Here is a 16,687-nt window from a genome sequence, read left to right as displayed (position 1 = left end):
AAAGCCGGCAATATCATTACTAATATGGATGAGATAGTTCAAGTTGCTGAGGAGTTCTATAGAGATTTATACAGTACGAGTGGAACCCACGATGATAATGGAAGAGAGAATAGTCTAGAGGAATTCGAAATCCCACAAATAACGCCGGAAGAAGTAAGGAAAGCCTTGGGAGCTATGCAAAGGGGGAAGACAGCTGGGGAGGATCAGGTAACAGCAGATTTGTTGAAGGACGGTAGGCAGATTGTTCTAGAAAAACTGGCCACCCTGTATACACAATGCCTCATGACCTCGAGTGTACCGGAATCTTGGAAGAACGCTAACATAATCCTAATCCATAAGAAAGGGGACGCCAAAGACTTGAAAAATTATAGACCGGTCAGCTTACTGTCCGTTGCCTACAAAGTATTTACTAAGGTAATTGCAAATAGAATCAGGAACACCTTAGACTTCCGTCAACCAAAAGACCAGGCAGGATTCCGTAAAGGCTACTCAACAATAGATCATATTCACACTATCAATCAGGTGATAGAAAAATGTGCGGAATATAACCAACCATTATATATAGCTTTCATTGATTATGAGAAAGCGTTTGATTCAGTCGAAACCTCAGCAGTCATAGAGGCATTGCGAAATCAAGGTGTAGACGAGCCGTACGTAAAAATACTGAAAGATATCTATAGCGGCTCCACAGCCACTGTAGTCCTCCATAAAGAAAGCAACAAAATCCCTATAAAGAAAGGCGTCAGGCAGGGAGATACGATCTCTCCAATGCTATTCACAGCATGTTTACAGGAGGTATTCAGAGACCTGGATTGGGAAGAATTGGGGATAAGAGTAAATGGAGAATACCTTAGTAACTTGCGCTTCGCTGATGATATTGCCTTGCTTAGTAACTCAGGGGACCAACTGCAATGCATGCTCACTGACCTGGAGAGGCAGAGCAGAAGGGTGGGACTAAAAATTAATCTGCAGAAAACTAAAGTAATGTTTAACAGTCTCGGAAGGGAACAGCAGTTTACGATAGGTAGCGAGGCACTGGAAGTGGTAAGGGAATACATCTACTTAGGACAGGTAGTGACTGCGGATCCAGATCATGAGACTGAAATAATCAGAACAATAACAATGGGCTGGGGTGTGTTTGGCAGGCATTCTCAGATCATGAACAGCAGGTCGCCATAATCCCTCAAGAGAAAAGTGTATCATAACTGTGTCTTACCAGTGCTCACCTACGGGGCAGAAACCTGGAAGCTTACGAAAAGGGTTCTACTTAAATTGAGGACGACGCAACGAGCTATGGAAAGAAGAATGATAGGTGTAACATTAAGGGATAAGAAAAGAGCAGATTGGGTGAGGGAACAAACGCGCGTTAATGACATCTTAGTTGAAATCAAGAAAAAGAAATGGGCATGGGCAGGACATGTAATGAGGAGGGAAGATAACCGATGGTCATTAAGGGTTACGGAGTGGATTCCGAGGGAAGGGAAGCGTGGCAGGGGGAGACAGAAAGTTAGGTGGGCAGATGAGATTAGGAAGTTTGGAGGGTCAACATGGCCACAATTAGTACATGACCGGGGCAGTTGGAGAAGTATGGGAGAGGCCTTTGCCCTGCAGTGGGCGTAACCAGGCTGATGATGATGATGATGATGATGATGAATGTCTTCGGATCTGCAGGTCTGCAGTTCGAATCCAACAGTCTCGCCTCCGCAGGTTTCCTCTGCGCTTCAGTGGCATTGAGGAGAGGACGCTGGGGAAAGCGCAGAGTATGTAAGGGCCGAATTTACGCAAATAATTTCGCGTGTGCTATTTCCTGTTGGTCGACCGCCTTTCCTACGAATACGTGCGACATCGCCACGGCTGGCGTCTGCTCTTAGGAACAGTTCTATAGGGGCAAGCTCTTGCGAATATGAACGCAGTTTTCTTTTAATTCTCAAACGTGACTCTAGTAGAGTGAGAACATTGGGGGAGGGGGAGAAGGGGGGAATAAACGAATTAAGTTCTTTGGAGACTGAGTACGGGAATCATCCGTTGAGATCGAACAGCTGTTTTCTTCTAAATGTGACTTCTCGTCAGATCACGAAGCCACGTGGGGTGCTGTATACTGGACAAACTTTGCATGTTGGGCGTATCGGTATATCGTGATGGATGCAGAAGGCGTGGCGCATCAGAAACAGGGAAAAAAAAAAGAGAACACAGACGGCATATACGTTTGGCGCTAACTTTGAACAGCGAGTATTCAATTCGCACAACGTCGAATTCCGCCGTAATGTGGAATTCGCCATGTTGCCAACTCTTATTATTACGCCTACAGGGCCTCTATACATACGGCCCATCTGATTGGTTCAGAACGCCAACATGGCGAAATTTGACCATGTCCATGAACAGCAACTCGGCTGGCGGAAATCGGTGCACAGTCTTATTCGACACAGTGTACTATGCGCGCGAGGAATCGCATTTGGGTTCTAGCTAGTGAACGAATACGGATACGAAGAACTTCATTAAAGGAATCCCGAGAAGTGCAGCCCCTTAGGGCGACACCGCGGAACCTAACCGCCGCATCGCCGGCTCTCTGGACAGCCCAAAGCTGGCGATGGTATTCCGAGCTCCTGATGGTATATTTCCACTTCTTTTCAGTGATGTACTTAGCCTCTCGTAACGAGGGCCAGAGCACGCGTGATCTAAATTGCATGTCCCCCCGCAGCTAGCACACTGTGAGCCAAAAAGCGTCCGGGAAGAAACAGTGCATGAAGGCCAGGCTAGCATAAGAGCTAGTCTGAAGCATCCTAAGAGTTATAGTTTGAGGCCTTGTGAGCTTTTTATGTGGTGGAGGAAAAATTCTTCTCTCCAGATAGAAATGTTTAAATAAACATTTTAGTGTGTGTGCGTGTGCATGTGCGTGTGTGTGTGTGTGCGTGCGTGCGTGTGCGTGCGTGTGCGTGCGTGCGTGTGTGTGTGTGTGTGTGTGTGTGTGTGTGTGTGTGTGTGTGTGTGTGTGTGTGTGTGTGTGTGTGTGTGTGTGTGTGTGTGTGTTTGTGTGTGTCAGTATATATTTTCTTGCGAGAAAAAATCGGTTCGTCGCGAACGGGACTTTTTTTTTCTGCGTGCTGTGAGGGCCCCATCATACATCGCGAAGTGCAATGCCGTGGAGACAATGGGAACGGATTGAAGATACAAGTACTTGTTTACCTCGTACAAGTTAAAAAAAATAGAGCGAGAATAAAATAAACTGAATGCGCGCGTTATTATTTTCTCACTCAACATACATTTCGGTTGTAATGCTGGTTCATCAGCGCGAGAATTAATGTAACGAAAAACAAAATAGAAATAAAGGTGGGCGTAACGTTAGCATATTTAAGTCGCTAGTTATAATGACTGCAAAACAAAAAGTGCTGAAGTGTACATAATTTTATTCTAAGGCACTGCAGGCCCTACTGAAATTCAAGTTGGTAGAATGATCCCTTGTTGATTTTTCTAGGGCGTCCTCGTACTCACAGAGTAATTAAATACCAGTTTATTGCGCTGTCATTTGTGTTTAGTTTTTTTTTGACAGAAAGAACAGAATTACCGGCTCAAACACGGAAGCAAGTCGTTCATTGGTTGGTTCTGTTACGATCCGGAAAAAAACGGTGATTTCGCCATCTCTAACGGAACGCGCAGCACGTCTAATTCACTTCCAATGTCAAGCATATGGTAACGCCGTTGCCAAAGGGGTCAGGTGTAGCAATACTCAGCGCGCTGAACCGCAATGGAGCCGCATTCAATTTGCAAGGAGGTTCAGCTTACCCGCAGCGCATCGTCAGAAAAATTTTTCTTCCCCTTGCCATCACAGGACAGAAACTTGCACAGATAAGTCGTGTACGCGAATGCACAAATGGTTAGGAGAGCCCACAGGGACAGCAGTGACTGAAGAACACAGGACGGAGAGTAGCGAATTGGGCACGATATGGTATACGGATTCATGTTTGAAGGTAGCGCGAAAACCTATACACTGTACCAAAGAAAGCGTTTTGTTCCGTCGTTCTTTGCCTTTCCTTCGTCCGGCCTGTGGGGCTTTCGCACTATCCATCAAAGACGAACACAGAACGAGTTGTTCTTCAGCCGTCTGTGTCCCTTCGCGCTTTCCTAACCATGAATCCGCACCAATTTCCCCAGTTCGCTGTTTTGTTAAAAGCCGTTTCACGGGGACTCGATCAAGGGGTTCAGGCAAGAATACGACAGTACGAATTGCAGTGTAAAAGGGCGTGTCGGATATTCTGTAGTTGCTGAGATTAAGATGAAAGATGTGGAACTGAGCGCATCATGCCATCTGTAGAGAAGGTGACCGGTGGTCTGTCGAGTCATAGAATGGGTGCAAAATAAGGGGCGCGCAGTCGAGGACTGCAGAGAACTGTATAGATGGTATGGTGAAATGAGGAAAATTGCAGGCATAAGATGGGGTCTGCTGGCGCAAGACATCTAGGGATAACTGGAGATCTCTGGGAGGGATGTTCGCCATATACAGTGCACACGAAATAGGCTGAAGCTGCGGCTGATTATGACTTCTTCAGCATACGCTATTCGCAAGTGATAAAACTAGGTCGCAAGGGGAAAAAAACGTTACGGAACCGAGATAACGGACGATGCGGGGGGTGGGCCATTCCAGACGTGATCCTCTCAAGAACAATGCCTACCGCTTATCTCAGCAGCGGGGCGTGCGGGCTTCGATCTCGTTTCTAGTGAGATAAGGTCCGAAGGTGCTGTACTTGTTGCTCATTTCGCCGCTCAGTCGCCGACGGGTGGTGGGCGTTTTTTCGGCGGACGTACTCGCTCGCGGCTCAGCAGCCCGATCGAAGATAGCACCGGTGGTACCGATCCTCCGCCTCGATCACCTTCGCGCCGTTCAGCCCGAAAAAGAAGAACGCAGCAGCCAAGACCACGTACGATGGCATCCGCCGCGACCGCTTGTGTTGTCCTTGTGGTGCTGCTTCACCTTGCAGCATGTGAGTATAGACCTTATTCACTGCCAAGTGCGGTGTTTATGGGCGCTTTCCTGTTTCGGTGCTCATGCGGTCGCCGTTACTGCCTTCTTGCTTTATGTTTCTCGTGGCGAGGCGGGCCACCTCTTCATCGGCGCGGGAAACTGTGAGCATTGCCAGCGGGTGAGCTCGACGGACCTGTGTACACGACGATGCGCAGGCAGTTCTTGTCGCTTCTAACTAACTAACTAACTAACTAACTAACTAACTAACTAACTAAAGAAAAGCACCACAATCATCTAGACAGATCGACTCAGTTCATCATGAGTTGGATTACTGTAATCCCTCGCACAACAGTTATCACTTTTCCATTCGTGCGCTCAGTTTTCCGATCACAAATCCGATTACGCAAGCAGCCGCTCATATCTCTTCCATTCATTCATTGTTGCCACTGTCAATTGTCCGGATGCGGCAACGTGTTGGACCGAGACGTTGGCGTCCTTCGAGGCTGTACCAGTCCCGCAGGCCACTTAACTCACTATGAGGCTTCGCACGTAAACCTTCCACAGATATGGCTCAACTCAGCCATATATGCCTGCATAAGCCTTAAGCCATTACGTCATCATTTACATTCATGGCTATATATATATATATATATATATATATATATATATATATATATATATATATATATATATATATTGCTTATATACTTACTAATTTTGTTAAAGAAATCATAAATTAATGGAAATGAAAGTGGATGAAAAAGCAACTGGCCGGTGGGATGCGAACCCACGTCTTCGCACTACGCGCGTGATGATGCTCTTACCAGTTGAGCTACCGCGGCGCCGTTTTCCAATCCGCTTTCTTCGGTATTTATATTCTACTAATAGAACTAATCCTGGGAGTGTCAGCCAGCGCCACCACTCACAAAACTTGGAGGCGGATGTGGAACATCCTTTCTGCCGCAGACGTCACGAGTACGCGATCTATTTGGGTTACGGCAACTGGTCAATAAACCCGCATATGCTACCTGAAAGCATCAATGTTTGCCGGATTCGGGACCCTCGTAATGTAATGAACGAGAAGAAAAGGGAACCGAGGGGCCCGATTTTTACAGCGAAACTATCTATGGCTGGGAACTGGCGGGGAGCGTCCGCGCGTATACCAACAATTTTTCATAAGTGGGCCGATCCCGAAGACAGTGCCATACCGGGCCGTTCCGCGGCGGAGGTGCAGTTCGCCATTAACGGGCTTACATATAGCTTCGCTGGTCATCCTTCTTCACAGAGTGGAAGAGCACTGAGTTTTTATAATCATAAGAAGCCAACAAACAAAGACACCAAGGGCAACATGGGGGAAATTACTTGTACTTACTAATTGAGTTAAGGAAATGATAAATTAATGGATCAATCATACATATATGTACGAGAGAAGAAGGGCAACCGAGGGGCCCGATTTTGCTAATCATGACCACACAAAGCCAACAGGCAGGGAAGATAAAGAAAGCGTCGGGGAAGCTAGCTGTAGTAGTTGAAATTAAAATGTAGAAAATAATGCAGGGGGAAAAGGGAAAAATGATAGTGGACGAAAAGATAACTTGTCGCCGGTGGGAGCCGAACCCACAACCTCCGCATTACGCGTCCGTTGCACTGCCAATTGTGCTACGGCTGCGGCTATCAATCCGTCCACTATTCACGTTTACTAGGTCAAGCCCTAGGAGCGTTAGCCAGCGGTACTCACATATTTTGCTCTCACTGGCGACACGTTATCTTTTCGTCCACTTTCATTTTCCGTTTCATTATTCTCTACACTTCAGTTTCAACTACTACAGCTAGTTTCCCAGATTCTTTCTTTGGCTTCATTGCCTGTTGGCTTTGTGTGGTTATACGTATATTATCTTAAATATAAGTAAATAAATAAATAAAATGGCGCTCTGACCGCAGTCGACCACGTGATGGCAAAACGAGGGATTGAGAAACGCACATAAATGGGCCACGAGAGGTTTTTGTTCCCTTATGTCACTGGGTGCGCGTTGGGAGGACCTCAATTGCGGCACAGTAGAATCGGGCACAGCTGCGATGGCAACAAAGGCTCGATAACCCGCCCATTGTTCCCGTGTCGCTCTTCTTTTTGCTTTTTCATAAACCCCCGTTTCGCTATTGTTTGTTGGACCGATTAATCAGCCGACCCGGTGACAGCGAATGTCCGGAAAGGGGTTCTCTCATAACCACGGCACAGAAATCTCCCCCTTTTACCCTCTTTCTCTTTTTATCCCCCTTAACCCTTCCCCCGCGCAGGGTAGCCAAACGGAACTACCTCTGCTTAACCTCCCTGCCTTCCCCCCTCTCTCTCTCTCTCTCTCTGTGAGTCTCAATAGTATAGGGTACCCGAATAATTGGCAAAATATTTCGAATCGAACACAACAAAGAAAGTGCTTTCGAATATTGAGTAGTTACCCAATATTTCTCGATTTCTATTAAAAAGAAAAAAAAAGAGAAAAGGAATACAAAACGAAAATGAACTTCGAGTTCACTATGCACATATGGGGAGGTCCACCGCATTATGTTCACAGTGCAAAAACTTGCATCTCGTTCTGATGTGTCTCTCTGGGACCTTCGTCCTGCAGCCTACATAATGATGATGATGATGATGATGATGATGATGAAGCGTTTTGTATACGCGTGAGTAATGCTAAAATCGCGTGTCATAGTTCATCAGCATGTCAATGGCTTAGTGAGTGAGCGAATTAGCGCAGCGCATTCGCCCTTGTGCTCCGATAAAAGAAATCCTACTGTCTGGATGTCGCGGAGCTCTCACTCTAAACCGTTGATAAATAGCGCGAGGCGTTCGCTTCATTCATTGACCAACGAATGCTAGTCTCTCACTTTCCGACCGCTGGGACGTTGTAGGCACACATAATCTTGGAGGCGGAGGAGGTTGTAGAGTGTAAAGTGTGAAGCGAACAATAAGACAAGCTGTCGCCGCCTACTCCATTTCGATAAACACACGTGCAGTAATCTTCTCGGTGTTCTATCTACTGCGCTGACGTAGAAAAAAAAAAGCAATGACCGAAGCAACTAAGTTTTGAATGGAACGGAGAGCCACTGCTACCGTTTAGCAAGCAAACACCTCATCAGGAACAAATGTAGTGGTTATGAACAGCCGCTTACATGCGGAGCGGATGGAGGAAGTAAAAAAAAGCAACAGATTAAACTGACGCGTAAAAGCGGTTACACCTGTCACTTTGCCCTGGGGTTCAGCGCCTGAAGACCCTGTGATGTGCCCCGAATGCTCTGCCACCGTTTCTGCTGCGGATGCTCGTCGTCTGCTTCGGTTGTGTCCAGGGGCAAAAGTCGCAGGAGGGAAAGTGCTTACTAGGCGTCGGGACGCGTACGGAGATTATGGCAGTTAGTTGTTCGGGTGGGGGGGGGGGGGGGGGGACGAAGAGAAAAGTATAAGGCAGGGAGGTCAACCAGAATAACGTCCGGTTGGCTGCCTTACACCGGGGGAACGGGAAAGGGGAAAACGAAGATGAGAGGGAGAGAGAGAGTTGTTCAGGGACAATCAGCTACGCGAGGCACTTTTGCACTTTTGGAACTATTAAGCAGCCCCACACGAGTTTATGCAATGACTTCAATATGCCGTGCGGAAGAGACTTGTGCGCAAGAGAAAAAGTTTAATTATTGTAGAACAGAAAGGGTGAACAACAAGGGGGTGTGCCATCAAATGTTCCCGAGAACGAGCGCCCCGTAAGCATGTGTAGCAGATGGAACCAGTATTTCGAAGCGAAGGATGAAACCGAACTCGATGATTGGCGCACCGAGCTTTTCTTTTTCGTCATTTTAAGAGCGTTCGCGTTTGAGACCTACACACAGATCCTAGATGGGACGAGGTAATTTGTTTTCACGGCCACCGGCATGCAGCTAGGGACAATAGATTTGCAATCATCATAAAATAATAATATACTGTGCAATGAGACTGTCCGTTTGAAAGACTTAAGACTGCTACAGCCAGGAATTTGGATAGGCTAACGTCGGCAGCTTTCGTTTAAATATTTCTCTGTAAGAATGCGGAACATTTTAGGATTGCATTTCTCAATTGCTTTATTGCGATAGCAGTTATATGGACACTCCAAGCGAATTGTCGCCGTCGCCGTGAGGTTCCGCGCGGATATTTCGGTGTGCTATAGTAGATTTTCTCTGACCGAATTATAGTCATCACTTAACTATTTATCAGAATTTTGGGACATTTACAGCGTGCAAGGAACAGTCATGAAACATTTCACTCACAATGCTTTCATCTCAAATCTCTTGAGACAATGAAAAATTTTGAAACAATAGTAGGGGTCGCAAACTGAAAGTGGTGTAATTTCACTGGAGCCGGCGTCAGCGCTCTACGTTCAGCGCAGTGGTGCCAGCGCGATGCCATCCTAAATGGCGGAGGAGGAGGAAATAACTTTATTGCGTGTCCTGCGAGTTGGTGGGGAGGGCCGAAGGCCCCGCCTATAGGTGACGGCCACGAGTTCATGGGTCCTGGCGGCATCCTCGGCCCGCCGGACGGCCCATAGTTGATCCTCGAGGGCGGGGCTTAGCAGCGCGGCTTCCAAGCGCGTGCGAAGGCTGCTGCTAGAGGCCGCGTTTTCTTTATTGTTATTTATCCCTCGGCATTCCCATAATATATGCTCCAGAGTGGCTCTGGATTCACATGTTTTGCATTTGTCCGTTTGATATATATCCGGATATATGATGTGCAAGAGCGCAGGATTCGGATACGTCCTAGCTTCTAACTGCCGCCACGCGACAGATTGCTTTTTTTGTCAATTTTGGGCGAGGTCGCAGGAATATGCCCCTCTGTAGCCTATAGTGTTTCGTGATGTCATTATATGTTGTCATTCTGTCCTCCTACTCCGTGCACTCATTTACTGCACCGTCACGTCCGGAAGGTGTCGGGGCGTCACTTGTGACTGCGGCTCGGTCCGTAAGCCCTCGAGCCGTGTCGTGTGCCGCATCGTTGTTGCCGTCCTCCGCGAGGGTGTGAGCGGGTGCCCATGTGATGTACGCCTTTCCTTTGCAATTTTGACCTGCAAGAAGAATGCGCAGCGCCGCCGGGGAGATTCGGCCGTTGGCAAAGTTTCTTATTGCCGTCTGAGAGTGGCTGACTGCCACTGTTGCGTTAGTCTGAGCTACTGCGAGCGCTATGGCTACTTCTTCCGCTCTCTCGTTACTTGTGGTGCGTGTCGTCGCGCACGTCTTACACTGTCTCTCGCTATCGATTACGGCTGCCGTAAACCCCCGTCTGCGACTGTATCGAGCCGCGTCTACATGGCGGGGTAGAAAAAAGATTGTGGACGGTTTGGCTGCGCCAACCGCGGAATATTTTGTGAAAGCACATTTTCTTGGAGCGAATTAGCCATTTTCTTGCATCAAGTTGGGCACTGACAGGCCGTTGTTGGACTGGTTGCTAATTAAATCATTCGCAGTCGCGATGTCGTCGTTAAACCGTTGTTCTATTGCACACGTGATACGCACAATCCTGCACGCTGGGTTGCATAATGTATACGGAGTTTACTCGGTCAACACACGAGGAGGAGGAGGAGGAGGAGGAGGAGGAGGATTGCAGGCTTACGCAAAGACCGTTTCGTGGTTTTACGTCGCACCGGCCAGTGTTGTAGAGCAGCCTTCGCACTTGCATGAAGGGCATGCAATGGGCAAAACCTGCGTTCCGCTATGCAGTTGAGCCGGGGGAGGTGGGCAGGCCTGGGTGGATATTTATACCCATTGCCTGCAGAGTACAAATGCACTTTAGTTTGGGTGAGCGAAGACTTGCACGTTCTACACACCTTAAGCGAAAGTAATTATTCAACGTCGGGAAAGGCCGAAGCCAAGGTCGCCTACACGGGGGCAGTGACACAGTCCAAGTCCTTCTTGTGCCGCAGTCTGTCACACACAGAACACGCAAAGCCAAACAGGTTGTCCAAGTTCCTCTTGAAGACAGACGTTGCTTGGCCTTGCGATGCTGGCACGCAACGCTATTCATCCGTTTGAGCAGCGCGCTGAAATCGTATGAGATCGATCTAACACTTCGGAAAGAAAAGTTTAATAGACTTGGCACTACATATCAAGTCTACAGATGTAAGCAATTCGCGACAGTGACATGACTAGCGACGTGAAAGCAGAGAGTTCTGAAAATCCACTAATAGGAATGAACATTGCACAAAAATAGTACATATTGCACACAACAGTTTGAAGGACAGTCCAGGAATAGCGTCCACGGACACAAACAGAATTTTCAACGACGGTCAACAAAGAAAACCGCCGCGAACACATAAAGTGTCATGAAGTACACAGGTCTTACTAATCACGCAGCATGGGCGATGACACAAGAGTGTTCCCAATTATCATGAACTCTTCCTCCCCGAGAACAAGTTAGCAGCTAACAAACGAACGAAACAACGATTCACGGTGTAAATGGAGCCATTCTAACATGCATTCTAATGTAGGGGTTTTTGTACTTTCATTTGAGTGACAACAGTGGCAAAAGTTTTCTGTGTAAGTTTTGTTAAAGCAAGCCGTCTAAACTGCAAATATATCTAGATTCTTCAAAGCCATGAGAATACATTTCTAAACAAGCACCGACTTTATTTTCAAATATCTGAACGTATGTTAGCAAAGTCTTGCTTAAGCCCGTAATTATCATCCCTGTATAGATAAGCATGTACTCAACTTCTCGGAGTTTTCAAATGCTTCTGAAAGGCTTCTCGCATTTTTAATGCGACGCATTCCTTGCCTCATTCCAGGCACTTTGCAGTATTTTGGTATTTCCTGTCTCGCCAGACTCCTGACCTCTGTAATAAAGAGAGATGTATGACCAACGGGGGAATCGAACCTCTGCTTTCGAGCACGGCAGCTCAGTGCTCTGACCACTAGGACACGATCGCTTCTTTATTGTTCCTTTTTATTGTCTTGCATGACGTATTAGAACAACAAACAGGAAAAAAGAAGCGGCAAAAGAAATCGTGAGCCATTCCACACTGTGAAGATGAATGACCAGCGAAGCTGTTTAGCACACGACACAGAGTTGACACCCAGTTTTGAACGAAGTTACGAAGTCATTTACCGTGATTTCTGTATACATTCGCGTGGACGACGAGACCGCCACCATGGGAGAGCGGAAGGAAAGGAATGGACGCAAGCGCCTGGAACGCCGACAAAGAGAGGACGGTGCGAACGTAGGCATGGCCGACGCGGATCAAAGTGTAGTATCTGTTCTCATCAGCTTAATATATGATACGGGTTTTATTTGGACCCAAGTTATGAAACTTGCTTTTTGCAAGTTGGCGGAATGCTTGGAGCCTGCTTCACCTCCGCCGCCGGTATTGCTCTGTCCCCGTATTGCACTATCTCCGGGATCGGCCCGCTGTTTTTGCACACGCAAAGCAAAAATACACGGACCCCTAGCCACAGACAGGCTCGCTCTAAAGATAACGGTGACAACCGCTCCGATGCGGAAACGAATTATTTATATATTTCTTTCACATCAATAATCGCATCAAACATCAATCCACTCGGGAGGTTTAGACTGTGCCCGCAGTATATCTCTCTTACATACGCGACACTCTCGATAAAGGTTTCGCGCGCAGGACGTACGTTGACCTCTGCATGGCTGACCTACATACGTATCTTCCATGTACAGTGGAGTCTTAGGAGCATGAGAAGGTCATATTATAGTCCCCCCCCCCCCCTCCCCCGCCTCCACCTGTTTTCAACTGGTAAAAATCGCACTTATTCACTGTTCGTGCCTAACCGCCGTGGTTGCTCAGTGCCAATGGTGTTGTGCTGCTGAGCACGAGGTCGCGGGATGGAATCCCGGCTACGGAATTTCGATGGGCGCGAAATGCGAAAACACCCGTGTACTTAGATTTAGGTGCACGTCAAAGATCCCCAGGTGGTCCAAATTTCCGGAGTCCCCCAATACGGCGTGCCTCATAATCAGATCGTGGTTTTGGCACATTCTAGATTCGTCAAAGAGACAAGGGAGAAAGGAAATACAAGACACATGCAGAAGAAAGGGGGTTAAACGAGGGGCCCGTTTTTATTAGTCATATCATGGGAAGCCACCAAACACTGACATCAAGGAGAACATAGGGGAAATTACCAGTGCTTAATAAATGTAATAAAGAAACGATAAATTAATGGAAATGAAAGTGAATGAAAAAACAACTGCAGCCTATATTTTCAACTAATTTACCTGATCCCCCCCCCTCTCCTGTCGTTATCTCGCAAATCTCGCATTATCTCGCAAATACGAAACTTTCGTGCGCACTGCACTCATGCTGCATCCAAAAGTTCACCGACGATTACGATACTCCCCAACGCGAAATTTGAGCGCAGCTGTATACGTGTTTTCATTTCGCGACATATTGAGAAAAATGTGCCTCTTACACCAGTAAATGCGGCAGATAATGAAGAAACGAACAATTGAACGTCGGGGCGCGATGAGATCCGGGTTACCTCTCGGTTCTGGGACGAGCGTTACACCGATGGCTCCGTCAGCCGTGCGCTAATATCTAACGCCTCGTGGCGTATGCCGTATACTGTGTGCGCGGCCGAACGGATAACGCTGGTGATTACGGTGTTCTGTAGCAGCTTAGTTATCTAATGAATTGCGCAGCGACGGTGGTGAAAGAAAGCTCGCGCGTTGATACGCGCGGCTATCGCCCGTAACATTTTAGTTGCCGGCTGTACGGCTATAAACGCCGAGGCGGCCGGGGCGGTGAGGAGAAGGGAAGTCTGACATGTTACACTTTTGTGTAGGCCTTATCACTGGTTGCACTTGTCGCACTAAGAGGCCAGGAGGCACAGGTTGCTTTCCATAGCGCGCTGTTCGACTCGCCTTCTCTCCGTATCTCCTTTTCGCTGTTGCACGCCTATCGAAATACATGGAAAACGGAAAAAATCGTTTGCCTCGACGTACTATGTAGCTGATACCTTTAAGGTGGGTTACAGTCTACTAACTGTCGGGAGGATATTTTTTCTTGCAGCTAAGCTGTGAAGGGCTACTTTCCCCAGGATCGTGTCCGCATGTCAACACAAAATTATCGTCATCACGATCGGCTCCAGAGTCGTCGTCGTCTTCCACAGCTGACTCGTTGGCGACCCTCGGCGCTACCGCGCCAACGCGTTCGTCGTCGTCATTAATTAATTAACACAAAGACGTAACCAATTTTACAGCGAAGCTGTTAAGGGCTCGTTCCGCCAGGATCGTGTCCGTATGCAGGCACAAAACTCTCCACACGTGGGCCGATCCCGCAGATAGTGCAGTGCCAGGCCGACCCGCGGTGGAGGTGCAGTTCGCCATTAAGGGGTCCGCATACACAGCTTCGCTGGTCGCCCTTCTTCACAGAGTGGAAGGACACTGAATGTTTTTTGTTTAATAGGGATATCAGTTTTTAAGAGGAACGAAATAGCGATTGACAGAGAAAGAAAAGTTTGGCGTCGCGCTTTAATTTCTCGGACGGTGTTTTAAATGTACGCGGGTGCGTATGCGACGTACGAGGGTGCACAAAAGATTTCTGGCTCCCTAATGAAAAGCTTTAGCAGGCCGTGGAGAGCACGCGTAGTGGCAACGCGCATGCGCCGCAGCTGCGCGGCCCGTAATTAGGGGCGCCAGCGACTTTACACAACTGTCACAGTGTGAGCACTAATATCGCTTTTGCCACTTTTTAACAGTCTGAGAAGATTTAACCCCCACGAAGCCCAACGTATCATTTTTGACACGCTGAATTTGATGCCTGAAAAATCTGATTTCGCGCTGTAAACTCAACGTACAGCCCATACTAGCCTTTTTGGTATTCTGGAGGGAGTGATCAGGTGATCAGCTGTGAATATTTCAGCCAATGAATTACTAATTAAGTATACTAATTAATATTTACTCAGTCATAATTTCGATGTTTTCGTCATACCAATATACTCTCCATGACCGAAAATACGCACGTATTTAATTTTAAATTTAGTTTGACGCGGAATGGCGTTCGAGCTTCGTGGGGTTAAAGGGGGCCATGAAACACTTCTTTCTAATCGTAGGATGACCTCACTACTAAAGGATGTCGTCTCACGAATCGCACGGCTGCAAAACATTTTTTTTTTCGAATCCTTCAGCTACAGGAGGAGTTACTACACCGATACCCAGCTTTCTCTCTCTCTTTCCGTCTCCGCCATAACGCGCCGGAAGCTATACACAGCGGAGGAACCGGAGTGCAAAGCATCGGCCAAAGGTTGAGGGTGGTGGCCGCGGCTACACAGCACGCCGCTGCCATATCGGAGGCGACCCGGCGATCCGGTTTAGGGGCACAGTCTAGGTGGGGCCGACGGCTCGTAGCTTTGTGTGCGCTCAGTTTGCGTTTAGGTGATGGACAGCACGAAGGTCACTTCGCTCGCTGCTGCTGCCGCGATTCCTCACGCCAGCGTTCTGACAGTGAGTGTCCGCGGCCGCACCTGACGCTACTGTATACGCGCAGTGCGAAGTCGATATGAGTTTTCTTGTTCTTTTTGAGATCGCAGTCAAATAATTTTTTTTCGTTTATTTAACTCAAAGTTAGCAGTTATGTATATTACTGAGAATGCTATCGCGCTCGCGAAGTTCAGCCAATAGTGTTGGTGGGGCTGCAGCTGTTTTCGATGACGTTGCGTGACGACGTTGCCGGAGCGAGAGCAAGAGCTTTCTTTCTTTTTTTTTTTTTTTTTTTTGACACGAGTTTGTGAATTCCCTGCTGCACGCAATGCGGTATTATTTGGCCTCACATGTTCGCAGCAGCCTCTAGGACAGATCGGCAAGGTTTTCTCGCTATGTTAAAGAAAACATTCTTTCTGGGCTTCATTAAGATAAAAGGGATAATGAAATGTATTACGCACTTTTTGTTTGCGCGCTGCAATTCTAAAAAAAAAAAACATTATGAAGAATAATTCAGTCAAGGATTGTGCCTGGTTTGAGCAACTTTGGTGGTTGAATAATATGTCATTTAACTTGTTATCGCATTAAAATGTTGGAAATTGCAAAATAATAACAAGATTGAAGCAACAACCTTACCACTATAGCTCAAGGGGCTAAATTTTCTATCCTATACGCTGCTCGAAACATAAGTATACCACTAATTCGTGTGTAGAACTTTTGCAACAACGGCGTTAACATTCTGGCGATATTGCATAAACTGTAAACTCGTATATGACATCTGTCCACTTCAAATGCTCTACAAGTGCGATGCCTTGTCTTTGGCGCAGAATTAAGGATTTCTAAAGTTTCGCGCTTCGCCGTTTCTTTGCACGTATACCTATTTTCGCCCATTTGTGTAGAAACTGTGAGAGCTCGAATCTCTCTCAAACGCAACAAACTTAGTCATTTAGATTGCCTCATGGGTAGCGGGTGCTGCCCCCCGGCTGCTGTTGCCTCGCATGGTTGGCTGGTCCCGGACACAATGCAAACCTGTAGATAAAATGGGAGCCGAGACTGTCCCGGGACATTAGGTGACAAACACGTAAGCGCGGAGTTGAACCCCGACACAAACAGGCCGCCGTCGTCATTCCGTCATTGTAAAGAAATGACATACAGCGCGAAGGACAAGGACTGCGAGAGACGACGTACACATGCAGCAGTCTCCCGCACCCCTTGTCCTTCGTGCTGTACGTCATTTTTTATCATGAATTACCAACTAGCCCAAGCAACCAACCTAGTTCCCG

At 47.4% G+C, this 16,687-nt stretch overlaps 1 protein-coding gene and 1 non-coding gene across 2 annotated transcripts in view; both read left to right on the top strand.

The window, feature by feature from the left end:
• The first annotated feature begins 4,736 nt into the window (after nucleotides 1-4,736).
• Nucleotides 4,737-16,687, top strand: part of LOC126527754 (uncharacterized) — a 38,284-nt gene continuing 26,333 nt past the window's right edge. Inside the window, exon 1 of the mRNA XM_050175625.3 lies at nucleotides 4,737-4,976. Within this exon, the coding sequence (XP_050031582.2) occupies nucleotides 4,919-4,976 (58 nt within the window). The 5' untranslated portion in view covers nucleotides 4,737-4,918. The remainder of the gene's footprint in view (nucleotides 4,977-16,687) is intronic.
• LOC126527787 (U2 spliceosomal RNA) lies at nucleotides 12,190-12,377 on the top strand. The gene has a single exon (XR_007598840.1). It is a non-coding gene; the product is annotated as a U2 spliceosomal RNA (small nuclear RNA).

This window comes from Dermacentor andersoni, chromosome 9 (genome assembly GCF_023375885.2).
Source record: "Dermacentor andersoni chromosome 9, qqDerAnde1_hic_scaffold, whole genome shotgun sequence".
Lineage (NCBI taxonomy): Eukaryota > Metazoa > Arthropoda > Arachnida > Ixodida > Ixodidae > Dermacentor > Dermacentor andersoni.
Note: the sequence above shows the minus strand (reverse complement) of the source record. Positions and strands in the feature narration are given on the sequence as shown.